Genomic DNA, 27,367 nt, shown 5'->3' with positions numbered 1-27,367 from the left:
ATCTTTTTCCCAGTTCATCTGCAGTATAGCAGAAAATAATGGTCTCATTTTTCACTCAGCCATTTAAGGGTACATGAATAGGAAGGATTTAGAGAGACATGGACCAAATTCTGGCAAATGGGACTCGATCATAGAATCCTTACAGTGTGGAAGCATGCCATTCAGCCCATCAAGTCCACAATGACCCTCCAAAGAACATCCCACATCCTACCAAGACCCACCCCATCCCTGTAACCCAGCATTTCCCATGATTAATCCACCTCGCCTGCACATTCCTGGACACTACAGACAATTTAGCATGGCCAATCCATCTAACCTGCACATCTTTGTGACCGTGGTAGGAAACCTGAACAACCAGTGGAAACCCATGCAGACACAGGGAGAATGTACAAACTCCACAAAGTCACCCAAGGATGGAATCGAGCCCAGGTCCCTAGTGCTGTGAGGCAGCAGTGCTAACCACTATGCCACCATGTCAGATCAGTTTAAGATGTCTGGTCAGCACAGGCGAGTTGAACTGAAGAGTCTGTTTCCAAGCTATATAACTCTTTGACCGTTTAGATATGCACTTGTGATGTCGAGGCATACAGGGTTAAGTGCTGGAAAATTGGATCAGATTGGTTGGGTCTGTTTTCTACTAGCGTCGACTCGATGGGCAGAATAGTCTTTTTCTGTGCCGTAAATCTCTATAACTTCGGGGTTTGGTATAGCCAGTTAATTACAATTGCAGCTACGAGGAGGAGTTAATTATAACGAATCGCAGTTAACTTGTCCAGCGATAAACAGTGACAGTGCAGTGCACCCCAGAGGTAGAACCTTGTTTTGCAAAACTGTCACATGCTTAATCCGGCCTCCAAGATCAGACCGTCTGCATTAGAAGTTGAATCAAATGAGTTTCCTTAGTCCATCTCCGATGGCGAGATTATTGATGAATAAATACTTTATTCACAACAGCATCAGTACAGGATTTTTGTGGTCTAATGGTCCCTGGACTGTCTGACCACTCCGTGCAACGCGTTCAAAACCACGATCACCATTTGCTTTGTATCCCACCTACATTATACATAGGATTTCCCTGCCCCCCCCTGCAAATAGTGCGGATAATCGTTGTGAAATACCCCAGCGCTTTACCTCGACAAAGCTCCTCCAAATCTGGGACATGAAAAGCAGATTTCTCAATTCTTGCAGCCATCGCACTCAATCCTGTCCGACTATGAGGTTTCCCAGCGAACGCGGAGTGGGTTTTATTCGGACTGTGGTTACTTATTTGCACGAACTGGGTAAAATCTGGGGTCAATCCTACAAAATTTACAGTCTGCAAAAAAACCTCACTCCGCCCCATCGCCAGAAGATGGTAGTGTGGGAGGGAAAGACTCTTTAGGCGGATCTGGGAGAGGAAGTTGCACTGAACACATTTGTATCAATTTGTTACAATTTGTAACAAGTTTTCTACTTGGCTGCAAGAGCAGACGGTGTGTTATGTACATGTTTAAAGTAGTTACACATTTCCAAAACAGAAGGGACAAATGAATAGGGAGGCAATTTATCTTTGCTTTTAAAATAAAAAGCATATTTAATCTTAATATTTAAAGTTCTGCTTGTTTGGCGTTCACTTGGTACAACTGCAGACACGGATGAGTGCAGTATCTTTGTGGTGAACAGTGCACGTTTCATCCGGTTGAACCGCCGGGTAAGGTTTCGGCCGTGCCTTTGCTAGGATGCACCGAGCTTCTGGTGAAGGGGGTGAGTTGGGTTTTGTGGGGAGTTGGTGAGAAGCTCGGGGGGTGAGTAAAGACAGCGGGAGAGCCCCTGGGATCAGCGCCTGTCTGTCCTGGACGCTGCGCTGAGCAGTTATAGTCAGCTGCAGTCGATGAAATGTGGCGTTGGGGGAAGAACAGCAGGTCAGACAGCACCAGAGGAGTAGGGAAATGTCGACGTTTCAGGTCTGGACCCTTCATCAGACTGTCCTCCTGTTCCCCTCCAGCTCCACATCTTATCGACTCTGAATTCCAGCATCTGCAATCCTGTAGCTCCTCCTGTTACCCAACCCGGCCCAACAAGCTTTCACTTTGTTTTAACACTTCCACGTGTCGTAATATTCTTTTTCTTAACATACGTTTTGTAAAATGTTTCAAATTACCAATTCCCCGTGGAATTAAAGCTGATTTAACTTGACCTGCTGTGCACAAGGTATTTAGCAAATGTGAACAGAACGGAGAAAAGGAAATGTTAAAACGCCTTCCTCCATCGGAGGTGGGGGGAGCTAACTTTTAATTTCAGGCAAAAGTCTGCAGTTCTTGTTGTGCAGTGAAGTATGGTGAGATCCGACTCGAAAGAATGTCCTAACATGAAGCTGGAGGTGTTGGAAATGAATCAAAAGCCGTATTGTAGGAATAGGGCTGCCAGATCATCCTCATTATTTCCAGTGACAATCATTTGGGTTTTGAGAAAATGTTAACTTATTTTAACTAACTCTCAAACGCATAAGTTTTTTTCTATAATGTGCTTCCTTCTTTGAGATCATAAATCATACTTATACTGTTTGATGCTGACAGCTTTGCATTTGGATAATTACAGGGCCTAATTATATAAATCAATGGTTACTTTGTGGTGATAGCATTTGATGGATTATTATTCTCGAGTCATTACAGCACACAAACAGACCCTTCGGTCCAACTTGTCTGTGCTGAACAGACACCCCAATCTTACCTAGTCCCATTTGCTAGCATTTGGCCCATAATCCCTCAACCCTTCCTATTCCTATACCCATCCAGGTGCCTTTTAAATGTTGTAATTGTACTTGTCTCCACCATTTCCTCTGGCAGCTCGTTCCATACACACAGTACCCTCTGTGCAAAAACGTTACCCCTGAGGTCCATTTTAAATCTTGCCCCTCTTTCTTTAAACCTAGGCGCTCTAGTTTTGGCCACTTCCACTCTAGGAAAAAGACTGTGGCAATTCACCCTATCGATGCCTCTCATGATTTTATAAATCTCTATAAGGTCACTCCTCTGCCTCTGACGCTCCAGGGGAAAATGCCCCAGCCTATTCAGGCTGTCCCAAAAGCTCAACCCTCAAGTCCCAGCAACACCCCTGTAAATCTTTTCTGGACACTCTCAAGTTTAACATCTTTCCAGTAGAAGGGTGACCAGAATTGTACGTGGTATTCTAAAAGTGGCCTCAGCAATGTCCTGTACAGTTGCAACATGATATCCCAACTCCTATGCTCAATGCAATGACCAATGAAGGTAAGCATGCCAAATGCCGCATTCACCGCCCTATCTACCTGCGACTCCACTTTCGAGGAACTATGCATCTGCACCCCTAGGTCTATTTGTTCGGAAACACTCCCCAGGGCCCTACCGTTTACTGTATAAGTACTGCCCTGGTTTGTCTTGTCAAAATCCAACACCTCACATTTATCTAAATTAAGCTCCATCTGCCACTCTCAGCCCATGGACCCAATTGATCAAGGTCCAGTTGTACTCTGAGATAATTAACTAGCTTCCACAAATGTCATTATTTATAAGTATTTTAATAGGTAATGGATTACAGATTTCAACTCTTCTGCCTTGTTACTATATTGCATCCTGTCATTACTATCAAAAAGAGGCTGTTAGGCAAACATTTTGACAATCAAGTTTTGATTTAGGAAGATTGCAGATCAATAACTCAGGGATTCCATGGTTCACAGTTACATTTCACATAGGATATATACCAAGGCAGCTGTAATGTGCTGGACAAAACTACCAAAAAAATGCTGTAAAGAAAGTGATGTATGGGGATAAGAAAATGGATTGGAGTGTATGGGTAATTGGTATAAAAAAACATTGGTTTAATGCAGATATTTTTAATCATTCAGTTTAGGCAGGAGGGTCTTGAACCCAGGCTTCCTGACCCAACTGGCCAAGTGTAAACTTGTAAATATAACACATTTGGACATCAAATACAGTTTTGTACTGGCAGTAATTGGAATTTCTTTCTTTTTATTGTACTAGGCCTAGCTCAACAGGAAGGAAATGAATTTGCAAAACCATTCAATCATCCCATGAAATGCCAGTGAGCAATGGAATCTGCAAAAATATCTACCTTATCAATTACCGCTGTGCAGTATAATGTGGACATCTATATTTTCCCCTGTCTCACACTGTTATTGAGATAGCTTTATATAAATTGACTTTTTAATCATGAAAATTATATGACTTTCTTGATCAGATTTGCACAGCAATGCTGAAGAAAATTGGAGAGAAAAAATGGAAGGTGAAACAAATATGACAGGCACAAAAGATGACAGTGAAAATAGTGTTTTGCTATTTTCAGATGAAGATGACGGGATTGAGCAGTTGCTACAAGATATTAGCAAGAAGACAATGAAAGTAGTTGCTGAGCAAGTGGACTCGCCCATCTCGACACACAGCTCAGAAGGAGATCATATTCCTGATACTATTCAAGACAAATGTCAGCAGAAAGTGTTGAATTATCAACCTGTGTGCACTAATCCATTTCCTCCTCCTGGCGATATTGGAAGAAATATGGTAGAGTTATCAGAGCGGTATGTTACTGAATACTTAAAAAAATGTAACTCTTAGGTGTGCATTGCTAGCTAGTGGACAATAAGTTTTTTCGGCTTTCTTACTTATTGTGATTATATTACATAATTGGTATTCAAGCACTTTGAAACTTCTATGATTTATAGAAGTTTTGCTCCTCCTGCCAAAAATCCTTTGCTCTTGGTCTCAAGTTTCAATTGACCCAGCATCCATAACCATTTGCGAGAGTGATCAAGAATCTCAGTTTGTGGTATGCAAAATACAATGTCAGTGTACCAGGTGAAGATATTTAGTTGGATTATGAGGGTCCACTTTGCTAGGTATGATTGATACTCTAGGGTTTTTGAAATTTAAAGGAAAGCCATGTTTTCCTATAATTTTCTTTCAACATCTTTTGAAGGCATTATTGTTATATATACTGGCAGTTTTCCACTACCTCCCTCAACTAACCATTATTCATTCTAGACAAGCTTTATTGCTGAGCTTGATCTTTGGGCGGCACTGCTGCCTCACAGCGCCAGGGACCCAAGTTTGATTCCAGCCTCGGGCGACTGTCTGTGTGGAGTTTGCACATTCTCCCCGTGTCTGCGTGGGTTTGCTCCGGGTTCTCCGGTTTCCCCCCACAGTCCAAAGATGTGCAGGTTAGGTGGATTGGCCATGCTAAATTGCCCATAGTGTTCAGGGAGGTGTAGATTAGGTGGGCTACAGGGGAATGGGTCTGGGTGGGATGCTCTGAGGTTCGGTGTGGACTTGTTGGGCCGAAGGGCCTGTTTCCACACTGTAGGGATTCTATGATCTGCTGCTGCTAAATTTATACAGAGTTTCCTTCAAGAATCACTGAGCAATGATTGAACTTGGGGGAGGAATAGGCTTTGTGGGGATAGTGTGTGTTTTCCCTGCCAACTAGTTTCCTCAACTGCCAAAGATGAACTCAATGTCGCTTGTCCTTGAAACAACGCAACATACTTTTTTCTGAAGAACTACTAAGTATGTTTCCCGAAGTTCTACTGCTTCAATTAGTTATTAAAAACCCCAACATTTAACACAATTAGTCCGAGCCAACTACTTTGGCCAGAACTAGGACAAAATCAAAGTTTTCCACCCTCCCCCACTTTCATGAGGTTAAAGAAATGAATATGTCTAATGGGAAGAGAACAGAATCCATAGTGAATTCAGTTCAAATCCAAATTAAAAGATTGCATTGCTCACAGGATTGTACAGAATCTGACTGTTCAGATGATTCCAGCATAAAGTATTTAGAAATGACCTTCTGAACCCAAGATTGGGTCACAATCTTGAATGAATTGTGGATAACTAATGTTTTTGATTTTTTTTTTACCTTTAAGGAAGTTGTTTTAACTTAGATTTCTGTAGCTTAGAGTTGGCTTCCAAAGGGCTACCTTATACAGCACTTTTTAAATTTAATATTAAACTCAGTAGTCATTGGCCAAAATTTGTTTTGGTTTGGGTAATTAGGGGTGTTAAATGCGCTATTCAAAAAGAGAGCAACCAACCATCTAGCTGTTACCTATTGCATATTGCTTTCGTTTTAAATCATTGAAAATTATTAACATTAATTCTTAGCTCTTGTCCTTATGTCAGAATAATTTTCCTTCATTTAACTAAAGTCTAAACTAAACTCAACATCAGGAAGATAACAATTAGCTGACTATAACAATTCCATGCATTCATAGTCAAGGGACAGAACATAAAACTGTGTTTCTCTTTCATTCTTCTTTCTTGACATAGAGACTTGAGGTGGGCACATACGCCTTGGAACAGGACTACATGAGTAGCTAACTTAGGAACTGCTAGCTTGTCGGTCAGTTTTTGCCAACAAAAGCGGAAGATTTATACTTTATCATAGTTATGATCCGAGGCGCTAAGGTGTTTAATGGAACACCACAATGAAAATGGTGGAGTATTAATGTGTGTATGTAAAATAGTTTATGCGTTTGCCTTTTCCTACTAGAGCATTTTTCAATTGGCCCTCCATAAAGCCAGGAAATGTGTGAGATAAGACTTGTATGATTTTAGTTGCTGGGAGATGCAACAAGAATTCTGTCACATAACCTTCAGGTTATGAAATTGTTAAACTAAATATTTCGTGTTAATAGTTAACTTCAGCTCATAGAGGATGGAGGCCTACTTATGGGACTAACCTCTGATGCTTAACACAAGAGAATATGTGATGCTAAACCAGTGGAATTTGTAAAGTAACCATAATCAGATTTCTTGGAGTGGATTACTTTACTCTTAAATTCTCCTCATAATAGACTGTTGTGAGATGTATATTTTTGTGGTGTCATTACAATTTTTGTTCAGTATGGACAGTTTATTTATTCTTAATTCTAGGGAAAGCACAGATTCGGAGAGCAGTTTATTTAAAACACAGCATCCCGTTGTACCACTAGGACAGGCGAGAAGGCGGGGCACCGGAAAATGTCCATCCAGATCAGCCAGAGATCAAACTGCAGAAAATACCGACAGCTCGACTGACTCAGATGACATTCCATACCGTCCAAATTATGTGATGGTTGGTCAAGTAAGGAAATGGCGACGACACAAGAAATACAAAAACAAATCTGTTTATAAGAGGACTGGGCGTCCAGTAGGAAGGCCTCGATCATCCATAACCAAGGCTGAGAAGAAGAGGAGATTGAAGGAACGAGGGCTGCAGTTTCCATTTGTGCAGAAGGAATACGGAAGGAAGCATTTACCGTTTAAGATGATTTTTGCCTATGAGGTACATTGTGTCTTATGCAATAATGATTATAGTCAAACATTCTATTAAATACATTCTCCATTAGATTTTTCAAACTATTGTTCAATTCAAACTATTTGCATATCTTTTATTTGAAAGCATATCTGAAGCATATTGTGTTTAATTTTGTTGTACGATCCCAATGGAAACTGACTATTAACCAGTCACATTTTCTTTGCTTGGCCAAGTCCCTCGTTTTAAAAGGGTTTTCAGGAGATGTGACTTACTCTAGTGAATGCCTAGATAAAGAGTGACAAAGTTAGCTTTCGGTTGCCCTGGCTCATACTCTGAAATAGCCGCATAGAGGCCAGGTCCCGTCACTAAGTCACCCTTTATTTACAGTACACTAACTGTGGCCAGCCAGCTCAGAGCCAGTCTTCAACTGAGGAGATTCTAATCTTCTGGTTACATTCATCAGCCAGGTCTTTCCTGATGGCCCAGGTTAACAACCCCAATCAAGAACCTCGTAGTCAACAAGGTCCACCTGGTCCCAATCATTACATACTCAAAATGATTAAAGAATTATAAGCAGAAGGTGAAACATACAAGATTTCAGTTATCAGTAGCTACAAAGAAAATTCTACTTAGCAACCTTCAGGTCACAAAATTATTAAACTAGATAATTGGAAATAAAACTGGTTTCCTACTGGAGATCTGCTCTCAATGGTATTCCAATTCTGTCTGTCTTGTGCCATCATCACACATCGACAGTAGTTTGTCTGTAATAATAAAACTATTAACAGATGAAAGAATGGGTTTCCAGTTTTCTGTCGGTGCAGCTCTGAGTGGATGTTTTGTCCAGTCGTTAGTAAATTAGTAATGTGTAATATGGGACGCTGAGTGGAAAGTTTTAAAATAAAAGATCTGGAAAGTTCTAACTTTAGGGATTAGCAAAGTTTCTTAAAGCACTTGATTTTTTTTTTACTGCAGGCATTCTTAATGGGCTATTTTCTTTTCACCTTGAGGTGATGGAGGAGAGGGGGCTGTTGCTTCTTTGTGTTATTTGGTGCTTTTTCACACATTTCCAAAATACATTGTCTTTACATCCATAGATTTATTTAACATCAATCAGATTTGCATCCATTTGGTGATCTGCTTGCTTCCAATTCTCACCTTCTGGTTCTGGTCCCGGGAAATAATCTTTACTATCCATCAGTGGCCAAGATTACCTTTTCCTGCACTTGTGCAATCACACATGCTGTTCAATGCTACCAGAGTTATTGAGAAATTAATTTTTCCACTACCCTGATTTTTCACTTCATCTCATTTCTGTTCTTGTTGGCATGTTTGCAAGTGCAGTTGTGGCTCATTTGGCAGTATTCGTGCCTCTCAGTCACAAGGTTCTGGTTCAAGTCCCACTTTAGAACTTGAGCACAGAAATCATGGCTGTCATCTTTTGGATGAATTGTTAAATGAAAACACCATCTGCCCTCATCGATAAATGTAAAACATCTGGCATTATTCTGTTGAAGAGCAGAGGAGTTATCCCTGTATCTTCACCAATATTTATCTCTCATTCAGCAACACTGAAACAGTTTATCTGGCCATTCTCACATTTCTGTTTGCTGTGTGCAAATTAGCTGCCATACTTCACACGTTGTAATAGTGACTACACCACGACTATTATTTAGAGTTATACAGCGTGGAAACACGCTATTTGATCCAACCAGTCCATGCCGACTATAATCCCAAGTTCAACTATTCCCGCCTGCCTGCGCTTGGCTGTTTCCTTCCAAACCTTTCTTATTCATGTACGTATCCAAATGTCTTTTAAAGGTTCTAACTGTACTGGCACTCACCACTTCCTCTGGAAGTTCATTCCACACATGAACCACTCTCAGTTTAAAAAAGTTGACTGTCATGTCTTTTTTAAATCATTCCCCTCTCACCTTAAAAAAAATGCCCCCAAGTCTTGAAATCCCCCTCCCTAGGGAAAAGACACCTGCCATATCTATGCCCCTCATGATTTTATAAACTTTTATCAGGTAACCCCTCAACCTTCTACGAGCCATTGAAAAAGGCTCTCCTTATAACTCAAACCCTCCATTCCCGGTAACATCCTGGTAAGTTTTTTCTGAACCCTCTCCAGCTTTATAATATCCTTCTTATAACAGGGCGACCAGAACTGGACACAGTACACTAGAAGAGGCCTCACCGGCGTCCTGTACAATCTCAACATGACGTCCCAACTCAAAGGTCTAAGCGATCAAATCAAGTGTGCTAAACGCTTTCTGAACCACCCTATCTACATGAGATGCAAACTTCCAAGATTAATGTATGTGAAGCCCTAGGTCTCTGTTCATAGAAGAAGCATAGAATCCCTGCAGTGTGGAAGCAGACCATTCGGTCCATTTGAGTCCGCACTGACCCTCCGAAAAGCTTCCCACCCAGACCCACCCCACTACCCTATCCCTGTAATCCTGCATTTCAAATAACCCTACTAATCCAGCTAGCCTGCACATCCCTGAACACTATGGGCAATTTAGCATGGCCAATCCGCCTAACCTGCACATTGTTGGACTGTGGGAGGAAACCAGAGCATCCATAGGAAACCCATGCAGACATGGAGAGGATGTGCAAACTCCAAACAGACAGTCGCCCAAGACTGGAATCGAACCTGGGTCCCTGCCCTGTGAGGCAGTAGTGCTTACCATTGAGCCGCTGTGCAGCCTCTTGTTTTTTCCCTTCCCCTTCCCCTTCCCCTTCCCCTTCCCCTTCTCACACCACTACCCAAGGCCCTACTTTCAGTAAGTCCGGTTCTTATTTGCATTTATCCAAATTGCTAATTGCTTCTTCCAGCACACTAATTTTAAAATTCATTGATCTCAAAGTTGTCTAGAAATTTCTTCATGGATTGTTCTTCCTATTTCTGCAATCTTCACAATGTATGCTCTGATTTATGCTGTATTACAGCTACTGCAGCCTATGTACTTGCAAGCTTCCCGAAACTTCATTCATTAGTGTGAATTGATTTTGAATATTTATAAAAGGGCATTAACAAGCTAAAAATGAGTGGTTACATTTTGCCTAGCTAATGAAAGAGAATTTCATGTACGCTTGTTAACATGTTTATTACCAATGTCAACATCACAGTTCAATTTAAAAGCAAGTAAACAGAGTCCTTAACTAATGTTTAAATTCTCTTGATTTACAGCAAGCAGCTCTGTGTGGATTATTTACTTACATGAAGGAGCTAAAATGTCAAAAGCACCTCATAAAGTCCTTAGAAAAAATAAATGTAGACTGTCCAGACAGAGAGTGTGGTCCAATAAGGCAATGCAAGTACCTGGATGAGAAAAGACCAGTTTCACCGATACAAGAAAGCAGGTAAGCCTGTACTTCAGAAGTGTAAAATTTCCCCTAGCTCCTTACCTGTGTATGCATGTGTACTGTGTTAATACTAGCCTGTGACCTGCAATTCTTCTAGAAGATCAGTAGTATTACTTTTGGCCTGTCATAATTATCTTAAGGGTCTAGTTTTGTCCATTTGCTGCTCAGTGTAGACTGAATCATTCAGAGCAGGAGGGTACAGACTGTGTTCCGTAGTCTACCAAACAAACTGGTCTTAGCACTGGAGATGATAGGAACAATAGAGTTGTTCTCAATACTCCTGGACAGAGAGAGGGAGGCAAATGGCCCATGGTTTCCACTCCTGATCACTATCCAGTGACTTCTGTTAGGAAATACACATACAAATGTCAGATGGGTACTGGATCAGGCCCATCTGTGATGCCTCCTTGGTTGAATAGCACACTGACACTGGCCATCCAACAATAGAAATGAGAAATGGCCTCTTGGATGAGATACTGGGAGGGCTCGACTTGTTTGAACTTACTACAGTGAGAGACTGAACAATTTTAACTGTAAGCACGGCAACTTTATTGAGAGGTGTGGACAATGGCACATTGCTTTAAAACAAAGCCTGAAATTAAATTCCCTCATGAAGCTGTAGCTGTGTCACAATAGAGACTGCAAGCCAATGGTCTGTGGATAGAAGTGGAGTAAATTGGCTCAGAAGACTCCTGAATTAGTGCCACAAGTCATTAGAACAGTGGTGGGTTGTAAATTCAGTTTCCCCTTGAATGGAAGACTGCATTAAGAGCAAGTAATAAGTAAATCATTGGAGAATGATAGGGAAAGTGGATCTGATGTTCTTCCCTACCCGCAACCAGATTAAAGGTTGGAGCAGCTTGGGTATCCATCCACAGACTTGGTCACCAGCAAAGCTATAGGGGCTGGGAGAAGTAAAGGTTAATCTCTATACCAAAAGAAACCCTGTCAATTGGAAGAGTGATACTGGTCGATGAATAGTTTTAGGTTGTTAACCACCAACTCAGCTGAATAATGTTTATAAAGGAGCATTAACGAAGTAAAAATACCTATTTGTACTTTGCCAATTATTGAACAAAAAAAAATTCACCTAAGATTGTTAAGGTATTTATCACTAATATCAATATCAGTGCAATTTAAAAGCATATAAGTAATGGTTTATTAAGCATCATGTTTATAGCGTTTATAAGAGTGATTCCTTTTGGGGGGGCCCAAAACATTTTTGATTTTTCAATTTTAGGAATGGATTCACTATTAGTGTAACATTCAGCGAATAATGTAACAAGTAGATGTACGCAATCTATTGCCGACTCCTGCTTCCTCTTATTCTTTAATCCATATCCTCTAATCTGCATTTTTGATATTGTGCCAATTTGGATTGCTTGAACCAGGAGCTGTAATTTCTGATAAATCCTGATAAAGTTGGCTGACAATATCAATTAATGATAGGTTCTGATAATTGTATTGCTTTCCATCCATGAGGATGAATGATGCAATTCATTTTCTTATATAATAAACAATTAAAACATTCTCTTCAAGTTTAAGAATAAAGCAGAACTCCTGGTAGTGCTCCTTACATGGTAGAGGGCCACTCAGAGTACCAATTCCTGGTACATCAGGCTAAAGTGACTGGCTACTCTTGCTTATGATGTGAATCTCATTGATTTAATTCCTACATTTTATGTCGGGATTCCAGTTTACCTGCTCAGGGTGATTCTATGCTGAAACTGACTAGCTCCACTTCTTTTATCTGACCCTAGCTTTGACTTAAAAGTTTGATCTTCATTTGTTATAAATACATATTTTTTTAAAAATGTTCTGCAATGACAACACTTGTATTTTGGGTAGCTGACACTGTTTATTTTCAAAAATTAAGACAGATGGATGCATATATCAGTATTTGCAAGTATTTCCAGGGAACAAACCACATGATAAATCTGAAGCTGCTTTCAGTTTACGATATTCACTCCCTGTCACAGAAGGATTTATCGGACATCTTTAAAACCACATAATTCATTCTTGTTCAGTGATACACGTAAGAAGTAGTTTCCTTTCATAGTCATCAGATCTGATTACTTGGAGAGAACTGTGATGGTGCCTCAGCTTGACTTGGGGATTTATTTTTAAACCAACATCTTAAAACAACATTCCATTGTTCACTTCTGTCAATAATGTGATAATACTTAAAGCAGCATTTTTAAGTTATTCTTTCATTTAACATGTACTTTAATATAAACCGCTATGACAATAATGTTTTTAATGTTACAGTGATGAAACCTGCATTGAAGACTTTGATAATGAAAACACGTTCGGTGTAAAAGTTGTGGTAACTAAATTACTTATATTGGATATGTAGTCTCTGCAGGATTAAGTTTAATACAGAATGGTACTTTATATTTATGAATCAGGTAAAGTAATAACTGATAGTATACTCAAACCAAGGGCATCTACCAGATTTACAAATTAAGTATACTGAATCACAAAGCATATTTGCCTATAATTTAGTTTCAATGCCCACCTTAAAAAAGTAGTTAAATTTATTGAACAAAATTTATTCATTGTTTATATTAAAATGGAAGGCATCAAATATTCCCTCCAGTGAAGGTATTTGTAAGGCGTGCAACTGTGAAAGCTTCAGTAAAATGTTATCTGAGCACAGTATATTTGTGCGTTGGCCCAAAACAATACAGCCAAAACAACTTTGTATTTGAAGAATTGTCTTACATATCATCTTTTGACTTTGAATTTTTTTTTATTGTTCCCTCTATTTCCATTAATGCTTTTTTTTTTGCTAAACACTTGATCATTCAGCTCATTACAAAACCTGCTACTCATTTCCCATCCCACATTGTGTTTACTCATCATCCTTGTCCTCAATGAACTGCATTGGTTTCCATTCCCCAACGTTTAAAACTCTCATGTTTGTATTTATATTCTTTCTTGGCTACTTCTGGAACCTCCTCTAGCATTATGATTTTCCACTTTACTTTGGATAACAGGGGGAAGGAAAGCAACAGACAGAGGAGAATGAGAAAAATTGTTCTTGAAATATTTTTGATTTAACAGCCTAGTGTAATTCTCAAAGCACTGGGACAGTGAAAACTAGCAAATAAAGGTAGCACCCTATCTATCATAGTTTCAAAATAAGGTTCAAATGTTCATAGATTTCTGTCTGTTTGAACTGGCTATCCCTTGAATTGTCTGGGTGTAATTTTCCTATTTTCAGTTCAAGTGTTTATAAGAGCGAGACTTATGGCTCCCAGATTACCATGGGTAAGAACAAAGTTTCTCACGGAATCTTCAGCTCTTCACATCATTAATAATCCTGGGTGCCTGTTTCATGAATCTCTCAGCAGGAGGGGAAAGTGCTCACCAGCGTCCACACCTTCTGGCTTTCATGCCGCTGATGACATGATTAAAGCCCAACTGCACACCACTTCAGACGCTGCAAACCAGAAAATGCCCCCCACGTTGTGGTGCCCAACCATTAACCCTGAGGACGTGGCCCAGAGGAAGTGAAAGCTCACCCCCAACGTCACTGACAACCTGGCGGTTTCAGTGATGAGGTAGTGGAGAGGAGGGCAGTCATTTTTTTCTGTACACTGCCACAGTATACCAAGCCACCAAGCCAAGCCAGCCTGAGGTCACATTGCAGCCTGGGTCAGTGCTGTTTTCTAAGTGAAGCAGGTCTTCTAACAGAGCAGCAAGAGGGTTAGTTGCCTTCTGTGCTCCACATCTCTCTGCTAGCTCTCACTCACATCTCACCAGTGCTCATGGTCTACAACTCTCATTGCATGCATCATACCCACTCAATGGCTCTTGCCCACCTCAGCCTTCCAAACTAATAATCCTTTCTGTACTCTGTGTCTCCTGCTTACCACCTTGCCTGCTCCTACATCACCTGTAACTGCTCTACCATCCACTCCCATCGTACTCAATCCCCCCTTCATCTCACTACAGGAAAGTTGAGCCCACCGTCCGGAACTGATAGCACCACAGCACCCTAACCAACCTGCCTGGTATCCCATGACTGGTTGTACTTGATCTGCAGCAGTGATTGCAGCCCAATTCCCAGTCAGATTCCAACACTCTAGCTGGGGTAAGTGCCTGACTGACTGTGGGCAACAGTATGAACTGGAATGTGATGTGCCCCTTGACTGACTGACTGGCACTCCTTGACTGACCTGAGTCCCCTTTTGCCTTACCATAGACTCCTCCACTTTGACTTTCACACTTGGTCATTTACTCAAAGCACATGCAGTATGTTTACCACACGTGCTTCAGGTGTGACGTTGACATGGCACAGTGCTACAGGCCATACATCCATCCCCTTAACTGTTCAGTACTCCTCACCTTGACAAACTGCCTGCCTTTCCTTCTGCACTGAAAAGCAATGCAAACCACAGAGGGTGGCAACCTGTAATTGAGCATTGAAGACCCTGTGTGCTCAGGAAGCAATGTTACGAAACAGAGACTGGCAGCCTGTAAGTCAGTGACTGTTTGCTAAGAAAGCAATATAGTTAGAGGCTGGTAGCCTCCAAATTAGTACAAAGTGAGTGCCATGAAAGTAAGCCATGAGCCACAAGATGCATCCTGTGTAGATACACGAGATGTGTGTGTTTCTCTGTGTGCAAAGCAACCTGCAAATCACTGGTGTTGAAGGGCTAAAATGGTGTCTGAGAGCTGGCTTAGTTTTGTAGTAAGGTTGGTACGTTGCTGCTGCCATTGAGAAAGGGTTGATGAGAATGGTGGCCATGCAGCAAGCAGCAACATAGTTGTGAAAAAGCTGGCTGGGACAAGCATTCAGAGAGATACTGTAGCTGACAAGTACCTGCTGTGATTTACACGTCAATAAGTTGTGCTCCCCAGCTTATCAGGGAAGGAGGAGAGAATTTGGAAGTGGCATATAAATAGAGCAAGTTGGTGTTTAATGGGATTCAAATATGTGGAAGTAACATAGTCACTGCTGAATGGTGAGATTCTGAAGTTGCCATTTAAGGTTTGAAAGGAAAGTCAGGAGAAATGTTGATGCTGAGATTCTGATTTTTCTGTGTATTTTCTCACCATTGCTAACACCACACAGGGGCTGAGGGATGAATTCTGCCTAATATCTTATATTTTTCTTTCCCTTTTCTTGTTGACTTACTACCATATTGATTTATTTTGCTGTACATTCCTACACTGTACAGGAGTATGTAGGTCAACACCATCTTTTCAAGAGCAATTAGGGATGGGCAGCCAATGCTGGCCCAGCCAGCTATGCCCATATCCCATGAATGAATAAAGAAGTGGCTGATTCTTAGTCAAATGGTTCCTGGCAGCATAAAAAGGTTCTCCTAAGAATGAGCAAGAGGCTGTCACTTACAATACCTTCTAAATCATTGTCTTAAACTGTATCTTAAAATATACTTCTCAAAACTTAGACAGTAACGATTCAGTTCAGGCTTGTTATCCCAATTCATAAAACATACCAATCAATGAATGCATAATTCAGTTTATAACCAAAACTTAACCAAAGATGTATTTTGCCACATTGAAAATATTGACTCAATGTTACTCCATTTTTTCATTAGAAATAAATCAGATTGTGAACCTTTACTCATGAATCATGATTTGAACAGGCAAAACCTCTGATTTTATTTCAAGGAATGTTCAGAGTTTGTTAATATTTAACATTAGATGATTTAGAAATATTTGAATGGTTGTTTTGTTACCCCAGAACTTGAGTATTTCTGAAAAGAAACATGCATTTTGTCGATGTTTTTCATCTTGTACTCATCAGGAGATCTCGCAGGAATAACAATTCAAGGGGAAAACTAACATTCATCTGTTTAAGAGGAAAGTGTTGATTCATTGGTATACAAACTCTGGTACAGGTTTTGCCATGGAGAATGCACCAGTTATTGTGTAATACCCTCACCAATCAGAGCCAATCTGCTTGGTTTAAGATTTAAACAAAACCTGGCTGTTGCCTCTGAATCATCATTAATTAGTGCATTCTCCACAGCAAAGCAACTACCAAACAGGATCCAGATGCCAACCAATCAGCACTCTCCTCTCGTGCAGTATAAATATAAATTTCCCTTGAATTGCTATTCTTGTGAATAGTCTTGATTAATATAAGATGAAAAGCTTGGAAAAGATTTTTTTTCAAGTATTAAATGTTTAAATGTACCTGCATCATGTACATAGCATTTTGGCAGTTTTGGCACTTTGTGACTTGATTATTATGGTGTTCTGTAACCTATTCGTAGCGTATTTGGATTCCTGATCCACTAGTCTGAAATTGTTGTCTATATCTTACTGTTCTCAGTCTCTCTATTGCCACTCCAACACTTCAAGGCTAATGTACGTAGACAGTATTTGAGCTAATTCATTCTTTGTTCACAATGTTTGTTTTATTTGTAGGATAACAGCTGTTTTGTAATGGAAAAGTTTGGAAAAAAGAAAAAGAGCCTTAGGAAAAAAAACTCCAAAGGCAAAAATAAAGACAAATGTACACCTAATGGCAAAAGTAAAGCCATTGAGAAAAATAAATCGATAACAGGCCAACAAAATAACACAGAGTCTTCCTCTACCTGAAAATTGTGACAGAACAATTGGCTGTAACAACAATAGGTAGCCCATTGTTTAAATCAGCCAGTCTACAAAGAATAAGTGTATCATTTGATGAACTGGAAAATGCGAAAACACAGGCATCTTTTATTTTCCGAAGAATCCCAAGATCAGTGAACATTCAAAAGAATGAGACAGAATGGAGAAGGTTATCACATAAAGGAAAGAATTCTAGAGAGGTTGGAATGTGAGTCAGTGCATCCAATCCCTGTCGTCAGCATCTCTGCAAGAAATGTTTCCTTTGAGCAGTGACCCAATGGAACAGCTTAACAATGGTAAAAATTTATTGTCAATGTCTAAAGGAAGATGAATAACTGCCAATGGGAATGACTATTTCATTGACTAACCAGTTTTTTTTTTCAAATGAACAGGTCAGCTGCTGGACTGGAAAATTTAATGAATGTATGTCATAATGGCACTCAATTAATATTCCTGCTAAAAATGGTTTTCACTGCAGTGTGTGCATGTTCATAACTGAGAAACTGAGCTCAATAACTTACAGTTGGCTAAAATGTCTGTAAAAAGTCATTTTGTATTCATTTTGAGGACATTCGGTTGTCAAGAATATACAAGTTAAAAATTACGCAACTAAGTATATGGTTGTCATGCTGTGGGCACACCTTGTGCAAAGTGAAAAATATACTGGCAGTCCAAACAACAACAACTGGATATGCTGTGCAAATTAGAGTGGCTAAGAAGTAGTGGCACCTAAAATATTGTTTTAAAAATAACCTGATAAGCAAACATCAAATATTTATAATCCAAATCTGTAGAATATGCAATTAATTATTTAATTTAGACCTTTATTATTTCACCAGTAACTATTTCAGCAAGAAATTTATTTTGGCAGACATTGAATTGAATTGAAAATTGGCACTGGAAATTGAAGATTACATTTGCAGGAATTGTTTTGTGTGAGCATTGTGGTAGACAATGCTGACTAGCAGTCTCTTATGGATGCACATGATTTGATCTTCAGTGACACTCATTTTTATTTTGTTGAATGCTACAGAGAAGCACTTAGTTTTTGTGATAATTAATAAATGGATTATTAAGTTGAACTTTTGATGGTTTTATACATTGTATAAATAATATAGCTAAGATTAGTCTTTTCAACCTGGAAATGTCATTTTTGAATGTGGTTTTGAAGACTTAGTTGGAAGAATGGAAATACTTTGATTCTGAAGACTCCACCTGAATACTTTTATTTTTAGCTTGATTTTCATTACAATATATAGGTGAAAACTGCTAACAATATGGCTTGGATTTATGCTTAAAAGATGCCACATCAGTTCTATTGTCGGTGTTGTTAAGATGTTGCATGTGTTTATTTAAAAATAGTGACAATTTCTTTTGTAAAGTTTTATGTTTACATAGACACCAATAAAGCATATACTAGAAAAATCTCCTGCTTCAATGTTGTCCTTTGGATTTGCTATGTAACTTTGTTTATACTGATTAGTGTAATTTGCTTCTTTACAGAACATTAATATGTAAATTATTCCTTGTGATTCTGTCGGGTTCCACAACTAGACATAAAGCATTCCTGTGTTTAAAATATGTGTGAGAAAACATGAGAAATGAATGGAATCTATCAAATCTGTTCTTTGCCACAAACCACATACAATTGGCTTGAGATGTACCTACTGTAATTCCATGATATTCAGTGCCATGAAAGCTATCCAACTCATTTAATCATCTCAGAAAATGTTCTGTAAATTGATTGAAATTGCTGTGCACACAGCTGACACTTTTTCCATTGCCTTTTATGTTGAATATTTTCTAGATAAATAAATTATCACTTCCAGCCTGCAATCCTCCAATGTTCCAGCCTGCTATTTCAAGCTGTGAAGAAAAGGCTTTCTCTCAACTTCTATATCAGTGGTACACTCCATCCCATCTTTCTTTTTTGGTCATCAAAACCCTCTTCTGTTATCTTCACCTCAAAGTTTTACTTTTGCAATACTCAAGCTGATCTTCACACATCAACCCTGTGAGGAATGTGTTCTGCTCTAGTGAAAATCTCAGTAGATCATGCGAGGATTTTGATCTCTCGTGTCTCATCTACTGAAACCTTGGATTATGAAGACGAGCCAGGATTCAAGTAAAGTAATCTGAAGATAGATAAGTCTCAAAGGAGCTGAATCGTTCTTATCCTGTTACTACTCGCCACTCTAATGTCACATTATGGTTCGCTGAATAGCCCTCAATTGCTTTTGTGGGGAATGGTGTTGAAGTTCATGATAGGAATTTGGAAAATCAGTTTTTACTTATATAGTTTGATCATAATTTTTTTCCATAAACTACCAGGTATTCTCAAACCCAAGTCATTGTACAGCTTATAAGGTGAACATTCCTAATTTTCCATGACAAATATTAACCAAGAATTTCTAACTCAGGTGCCTTGTTGGCTTCAGAATTGAATAGGGAACTGATTTTATTGATTTTGCATAAGATACTTTGTGTGCCCAGTTAAATAACCTCCTACTCCCCACCCCCATTCACATAGAATAGCAGCATTTTGCATTTGACACTTTTTGTTGACTTACAGATTTTGATTATTTTCTATTTCCTTTATCTTTCCCACCCTGCCAAGACCCCAAATTTACAGAGTTGTTGTAACTGAATTGTTGAAAACTATGCCAGCCTAAGCCAGAATTGGCACACTTTCCAATGAATCAAGGTTGGAGGTTCAAGCCTTGCCTCATGTCACCTACACAACACATTCAGTGTGGTACCTGAGAGTTGTGTGCTGTCAGTGCAGCCATTATTAAGGCCTTGGCTGCCTATTCAGGTAGATGTAAATAATGCCATAACATCACTTTTAAGATGAGTGAGGAAATTGTCCCATAAATACAGAGTAACTGGTAAACAATCTTGTTACTATGTCACAGGCATGCTATTTTTCTTATAAAAAATGTAATTCAAAAGAATTTTCACATACTACAAACATGAAAGGTGCTGTATAAATGCAAACCAAAAGAACTGCAGATGCTGTAAATCAGGAACAAAAACAAAGTTGCTGGAAAAGCTCAGCAGGTCCGGCAGCATCTGTGAAGGAGAAAACAGAGTTAACGTTAACTCTGTTTTCTCCTTCACAGATGCTGCCGAGCTTTTCCAGCAACTTTGTTTTTGTGGCTGTATAAATGCGTATTCATTTGATATTAATCTCTTATGCATACTGTGACAAAAGTAAAAAGACACATTTTGTTCATCACAATTTCTTTTCTTCAGTGCCATATGTCTGGGAAAGTATTGCCATTCATGTTTGGATCAGAGCAAACAAGATTTGCTGAAGTTTAGAGTGATTTGCATGTATGACGGCCATTCAGCCCACTGAATTTGCTCTGCCATTCAATGAGATCGTGGCTGATATGATAATCCTCAACTCCACTTTCTTGCCTTTTACCTCATTATCCTTGATTCTCTTACTGATTAAAAATCTGTCTTAGCCTTAAATTTACTTAATGACCTAGACTCAACAGTCCTCTGCAATAAAGAATTCCACAGATTCACTACCCTCTGGGAGAAGAAATTCCTCATTTCTGTCTTAAATGTGTAACCCCTCATTCTGAGATTGAGTCAGCCTCAACTAAAATATTCTGCCAGTTCTGGTCACTATGTTTTATGAGAAGACCTCAGAAAAATATAGTGATTGTAATGAGGTCAGCTAGCTGAACCTCATAGAATGAGTTCGCTGATTGGGCTGTTAATCTGGTCCATCAGGGAGGCCTGGCTGACATAAAAAGGTTGAATGTCAGGAATACTGACACTCTGGTGCCTGACTCTGTATGAGGTAGTACTATTAGCTAAGGATGGGTCATGCATCAATAACAGGTGATGAGATACCAGCTTCTGTTGTTATTTCAAAAGGGTACAGAAAGGATTTACAAGAATAATTTGTAAAAAAATTCAGTTACACAGATCAGAGAAACTGGGATTACTTTCCATGAAGAATAGAAGTTTTAAAGGAAATTTTATATAAATGTTCAAAGATGTGAGGAGCCTAAACAGGGAAAATAAACTATTCCCACTGGCACAAATTTTGAGATGTAGAGGATAATTTCTTTTCATGTAGCAAAATGTTTATGGAACAGAATGCACTATCAGAGTTCAGTGGAGGCAGGTTGTGGCTTTTAAAAGGGGATGAGATAGGCACATGGAGAGAAAAAGATTTGCAAGGGGTATGTGGAAGGAGCAGGTGAGTTGGACTGTTTTATTGCTGCACAGAGCTGGCAAAAATGACTGATTTGAAAGGCCTCCTTTTGTACTATAACCATTTTATGATTCTAAAAATGAACTATCTCTGCCCTTCCTCCTTGACCTATCTGTAGCTTTATAACTTTAAAATTATTCAGTTCGAGGTGAGGCCTAAATATCTATTTAGAGTGATCAATGTTTTATAGGGAGCTTGGGGGAGAATAATATCAATCATTAATAGTGTATACTATATTTGTAAATCACAATTAAACTCTAATAGCGAGCAGGGAATAAAATTTTGTATCTTTCCCTAAGAAGTACTTATTCAATTTACTGCTTTCTTCCTAAATTTCTTATTTCTAGATATAACCTCCAGGATTCCTACTCCAAACCTTTCTTTCTCTACTTAAAACAGTCATAGTCATCGACATACAGCACAGAAACACTCCCTTCAGTCCAACTTGTCCATGTCAACCAGATATCCTATATAAATCTAGTCCCATTTGCCAGCACTGGGCCCATCCTATTCATATATCTATCCAGATGCCTCCTAAATGTTGTAATCATACCAGCCTCCTCCACTTCCTCTGGCAGCTCATTCTATACATGCACCACCCTCTCTGTGAAGACGTTGCCCCTTAGATCCCTTTTAAATCTTTCCGCTCTCACCTGAAACCTATGTCCTCTAGTTTTGGGCTTCCCACCCTGGGGAAAAGACCTTGTCTATTCACTCTATCCATGCCCCTCATGATTTTATAAACTTCTATAAGGTCACCCCTCAGCCTCCAACACCCGACAGAAAATAGCCCCAGCCTACTCAGCCTCTCTCTATAGCTCAAACCCTCCAACCCTGGCAATGTCCTTAAATCTTTTCTGAACCTTTTCAAGTTTCACGACATCCTTCCTAAAGCAGGGAGACCAGAATTGCAAACAGTATTCCAAAAGTGGCCTAACGAATGTCCTCTTGTACAGCTGCAGAATGACCCCCTAACTCCTATACTCAATGCACTGACCAACAGGCAAGCATACCAAATGCCGCCTTCAATATCCTATCTACCTGCAACTCCACTTACAAGGAACTATGAACCTGCACACCAATATCTCATTGTTCAACAACACTTGCCAGGATCTTACCATTAGGTGTGTAAGTCCTGCCCTGATTTGCCTTTCCAAAATGCAGTACCTCACATTTATCTAAATTAAACTCCATCTGCCACTGCTTGGCCCATCTGATCAAGATCCTGTTGTAGTCTGAGGTAACCTTCTTTGTTGTTAGATCATCTTCCCTAACAGAAACATAGAAGATTGGAGCAGGAGGAGGCCATTTGGCCCTTCGAGCCTGTTCCACCATTCTTCACGATCATGGCTGATTGTCTAACTCAATAGCCTAACCCTGCTTTCTCCCCATAACCTTTGATCCCATTCGCCCCCCAAGTGCTATATCTGGTCACCTCTTGAATACATTCAATGTTTTGGCATCAACTACTTCCTGTGGTAATGAATTCCACAGGCTCACCGCTCCTTGGGTGAAGAAATGTCTCCTGATCTCCGTCCTAAATTGTCTACCCCAAATCCTCATACTGTGACCCCTGGTTCCAGACACAGTCACCATAACTCATGTGGCACAGAACTTGAGCAGTGTGGTGTAGAAATCATTCCGTGATCACTACAGGGAATTTACTCTTCAGAAGCGGAACACTTGACCCATTTACCCACACTGGTGTTTGTAAGTTACATCATATGCCAATCATTTTATAAGTTTTCCTGGAAAGATTTTAAATATTTCAAACATTGGAAAGAAAGCATTTATAGGGATTCAAATAGAGTAATGTCTAAACATATTGTTTAAACTCTTCAATAAGGATGAATTGTTTGGAATGCAAACAATAAATTGGTCAGTTAAGTGATAACATGATTATGCTTTCATCTTGCAAAGTAACTTCCCTACTTTTAAAAAATTATTAAATCATCAAAAACAAATCATTTCGAAACTGAACACTTTCGGTGAGAAGTTTCAATTCACAATTTTTTTACATTGTTAGTTTGCCAAGAGGAAACTGTATGCTGCAAAATTGTATTCCTAACAACTGCTTTTATTTTCATAGATCAAATGATGGCACTACACTAAGGAAAGTATTTTGGCATGAAGGCAGAATTCACATTGGAATCCAAATGCAGAGAAAAAACACTAAAGTGAAAAATCATATTTTGATTGGAAATTTTCTATTGTTTCAGCAACATATATCCTTTCACTAAATTACTACTTAATCATTGGGTATCATTTTGAATACTTCTGTCTGCAATAACATGTTGGATATGTGAGTAATATGAGCAGGTGGGCTCAGTGAGGGGGAGCCACATTTCTGAATAGGCATGGTCTTTCATATTGTGTTGAGGTTCGAGAGGTGGAGGGTATGGTGGTGGAGGATGGGGAAGGTATTAAGGGGGGTGTGGGAAATAGAGCAACAGTATGTACATGTGGTTAAGGTCCACTGTTTTAAGACCAGCTTCAGTTGCCACGAGTTGCTCTGCCTTTTAGGATGACCTACAGAGATTAGAACAAAGTCATACTGGATCAAATTGGGTCTCTCGGTTTCAGGCGATTCTCCCCTGTTTGGAGTAAGTGGTTTGGAGCAGACTTGTTAGCCCCAAAGATGTTCTGTGTATTAGCCAGGTACATATATGAAAGACATTGTTAAATTTGAAATGGTGCGGGAAAGATTTACAAGGATATTGCCAGGGCTTGAGATATAGGGGGAGGCTGAATAGCCTGGGGTTATTTTCCCTGGAATGTTGGATGCTGAGGGTGACGTTTTACAGAAGTTCATGAAATCATGAGGGACTTAGATAGTGAGTAGCAAGGTCTTTTCCCTAGAGTGGGGGAGTCTGAAACTAGGGGGTATAGGTTTTAAGGTGGGAGGGAAGATTTAAAGGGGGGGAAGATTTAAAAGGTGGCTGAGGGGTAAATGTTCACACAGAGGGTGGTGCGTGTATGGAATGAGCGACCAAAGTGGTGGAGGCTGGTATAATTACAACATTTAAAACCCATCTGGATGGGGACATGAATAGGAAGAGTTTACAGGGATATGGGCCAAATGCTGGTAATTGGGACCAGATTAATTTAGGATATCTGGCGAGTTGGACCGAAGAGTCTGTTTCCGTGCTGTGCGGTACTGAAGAAGGGTCTAGGCCCGAAACGTCAGCTTTCCTGCACCTCTGATGCTGCTTGGCCTGCTGTGTTCATCCAGCCCTACACCTTGTTATCTGAGCTTTTCCAGCAACTTTGTTTTTGTCCGTGCTGTACAACTCCGACTGTATGTGGGGTCAGGCACCTCTGTAAAATTTTGATGGTTGCCAGCTCCGAAGTAGCGATGCTCGTCCTGGGAACTCTGACCGAGCTGTACAAGTTATAAATCCTGCTCTCTCACAGATCCTTGGTCAGATAATCCTGTTCTGTCTAGTTTCGCCTACGCTCTACCGTCTTCTCTCATCCTTCAGGCCTCAAAACGGCCGTCACAGTGGCGAGACGGGGGAGGGAAGAATCTCTGGGAAGCCCACCTCATCACCCACCGGACTTCACTTTGTTAGGTATTTATAACAGAATAAGGTATTTGGCTCCGAGTCTAATCTCCTCGTACCGGTACAAGTGACGGACGGAAGAAAACAGCCACTGCGCTTCAGAAGCTGACTGAGCTCAACACGACTGCGGCTGCGCGGGAGTGGGGGGGCGGCAACCTCGGTCATTTCAGGGGGATAAAATATTATTTTATATTTATAATGAGAGTAAGCTCTTATTTCGACCGGGCTCTGGGTCACTTCAATTTAAAAATAAAAAGTATAATTTTGGAGCGAGGTCGTGCTGGTGTGGTGGTGATTGCGCGGGCTATAAAAGGAGCGGAGCAGCTCCCCACTCGCTCTCTCTGGGTAATGGCGGCAACTGAGGAGCGCGAGCGAGAGGTGGGTAACCGTTGAGGGAACAGACCAACCGCCAAATTCTTTCCGTTAAATTATAAAGAGGCATCCCTTCTCAAACCCTACTTGTCGCCTCAGAAATTAATGTCAGTAGTTTCCTGCGTGAGTGGAAAAGTCCCCGCTTTTATTTTTCTTGTTTTCCCAGGCAGGGAAGTCAAATTCCAACGTGTCTTGTGTGCAAAGACAAAGATAAGGACATTCTGCATGTCGTTATATTTGTTAATGGATAAAGTGTATCTCTGCGACGGAGTAGTGGTAGTGTCCCTCGCTGTGAACAAGGAGGACCGGTTCCTTTCCCACCTGCTCCAGAGGCGTGTTATATGGGCGGGAAAAACGATTCCAGTTGAGGGCTGCTGTGGTAGTGTCCTCCTCTCTGGGCCAGGTGACCCTGGTTCAAGCCCCACCTGCCCCACAGTGGGATTGTGCGATGATGATACTACGAAACGGAGTGATTAGACACCGGTAAGGAGTTGAGAGCAGGGAGAAGTCGTGCCTCATAGGGGTTAGGGAACGGTTTGGAGTGGATAGTGCCTGGGAAACCTGGCCTTGTATTCCCATCAGACAGCGGGGCTCTAGGCCTGCGCTCGCTGCCGCTTCCTCAGCCGGGTTTCTTTCGCTCTTTGCCCCGAGGGCGCGGTTGTTATGTCTTTCTCCCCCTCAATGAACCCGGCTACACCAAGACAGGCCATGCTTCCATCTCTGCACGATGACCATTGCATTGGTGACAATGAGGCCTGTGACAAGTCCCTGGGGCACCCCACCGCCTGTGCTAACGTTGTAAATATTGTGCTTCTCTTAAAACCACCCGGTTCACCTCCCTAAAAAAAAAAACTACAGCATTGGTTTAACCTATTTGAAAAAAAATAAAAATCTAACCTGAAGTATAGATCCACGGATCGACTTTTTTTTGCAATTCTCCGGCCGTAATGGGAATTTTAGGAGGCCACGTGTCGAGGGATACCAACACGTGTAGGAAGCTTTGAACTGGGTGCCGCATGTGTACTGTGTGCAGCATCCGAGCTGGAGAGTCTTCTGGATATTTTCAGAACGTGCTCACCCTGTGAGCAGTGAGTTCAGGGTGATGGATGGATGCGCATTCAGAAACGATGCGTCTTTGAGGTGTTTGCTTTTTAGTGACAGACAAATCTGTAACTTATTGTGAGCCTTGTACGTTGTGCTCAAGGTTAGGAGGTGAAAGATGACGCCCTACAGAATGATTGCAGCGTGCCAATCAGTGAGGCTATTACGGTACAACAATGAAAACAGGCAGGCAGTGATGTTTTTAACCAGCTTAGGATCTGGCGTGGAAGCCTTAAAATAAAGGACCAGTAAGATAATAGTAACTTATTCCCACTTCTGCCAGTGAGAGTAGAACAAAGGTAGGAGAAATAAGGATGGTATAGGAGGGCTTCATAATCTTGGAATTAGGAATGTTTCTATTGTTGCCCAGTGACTGGACTGGGATCAGTATTTTGCAGGAGGACCATTCTTGGTTGGGAAGAGTTTTAATTAAATTGTTACGTAAAATAGTCATGAATGTATGAAGTAGAAAGGAGGGACAAGATATCTGATGGATTGAAGGTGTTCTTTTAATAGAAGCAAATGGCTAGAAATACCAAGACTGGTTTAGAATGCATTTATCTAAGCGCAGAGTGAATAAGGTTTAAAACTGCAAGTATGGATGGTCCTGTGGGCATATACTGTTGTGGCAATAACAGAAATGAATCTTAAATGTGAACTATTTACTTAATGGTGTTGGGTTGAAGAAAATAAAAGGGAATGAGATGGATGTTAATACTAATTATGTAGAGATGAGGCGTGAAGGCTCAGTGAGGGCGCTTGAGAGTTACAAGTTAGCCAGGAAGGACCTAAAGAGAGAGCTAAGAAGAGCCAGGAGGGGACATGAGAAGTCTTTAGCAGGTAGGATCAAGGAAAA

General features: G+C 40.4%; 2 protein-coding genes across 17 annotated transcripts in view; one reads left to right on the top strand and one right to left on the bottom strand.

Annotated features, from left to right (window-relative positions):
• Positions 1 to 1,328, bottom strand: part of c26h11orf54 (chromosome 26 C11orf54 homolog) — a 31,139-nt gene extending 29,811 nt beyond the window's left edge. For 2 of the 3 annotated variants that reach the window (XR_007264822.1, XM_048612489.1), the window contains exon 1: positions 1,132 to 1,328. Coding sequence is in view for 2 of the 3 variants with exons in the window: in XM_048612489.1 (XP_048468446.1) it covers positions 1,132 to 1,192 (61 nt within the window). In the remaining variant the exon portion in view is untranslated. The remainder of the gene's footprint in view (positions 1 to 1,131) is intronic. The other variant, XM_020527469.2, reaches the window with a different exon arrangement.
• LOC109927450 (TATA box-binding protein-associated factor RNA polymerase I subunit D) lies at positions 1,217 to 20,217 on the top strand. Of its 14 annotated transcripts, none has more exons than XR_007264819.1 (7): positions 1,704 to 1,743; positions 4,216 to 4,552; positions 6,906 to 7,296; positions 10,469 to 10,641; positions 12,913 to 12,970; positions 17,053 to 17,534; positions 17,631 to 20,217. XR_007264819.1 is itself a non-coding variant. In XM_048612486.1 (6 exons), the coding sequence occupies exons 2-6, from the start codon at positions 4,254 to 4,256 to the stop codon at positions 17,224 to 17,226; spliced, it is 1,095 nt and encodes a 364-aa protein (XP_048468443.1). In that variant the 5' UTR covers positions 1,217 to 1,237; positions 3,999 to 4,253; the 3' UTR covers positions 17,227 to 20,217. The 14 variants fall into 14 exon arrangements, 11 of the variants coding, with proteins under 11 accessions (XP_048468443.1, XP_048468441.1, XP_048468437.1 ...); XR_007264820.1 differs by having other exon boundaries at positions 13,456 to 17,534; XR_007264821.1 differs by lacking the exon at positions 17,631 to 20,217 and adding an exon at positions 13,456 to 14,743 and having other exon boundaries at positions 17,053 to 17,162.
• The last annotated feature ends 7,150 nt before the right edge of the window (positions 20,218 to 27,367 follow it).

This window comes from Rhincodon typus, chromosome 26 (assembly GCF_021869965.1).
Source record: "Rhincodon typus isolate 14 chromosome 26, sRhiTyp1.1, whole genome shotgun sequence".
NCBI lineage: Eukaryota > Metazoa > Chordata > Chondrichthyes > Orectolobiformes > Rhincodontidae > Rhincodon > Rhincodon typus.
The sequence above is the reverse complement of the archived record's forward strand: the minus strand, read 5'-3'. Positions and strand labels throughout refer to the sequence as shown.

Bases quoted from the DNA above. Each gene is read 5' to 3' on its own strand.
- LOC109927450 (XM_020527473.2), top strand. From the start codon at position 1,719: ATGCACCGAGCTTCTGGTGAAGGGG. The intron at 1,744-4,215 runs GTGAGTTGGGTT...TTTCTTGATCAG, and splicing joins CCGAGCTTCTGGTGAAGGGG to ATTTGCACAGCAATGCTGAA. The intron at 10,642-12,912 runs GTAAGCCTGTAC...TTAATGTTACAG, and splicing joins TCACCGATACAAGAAAGCAG to TGATGAAACCTGCATTGAAG.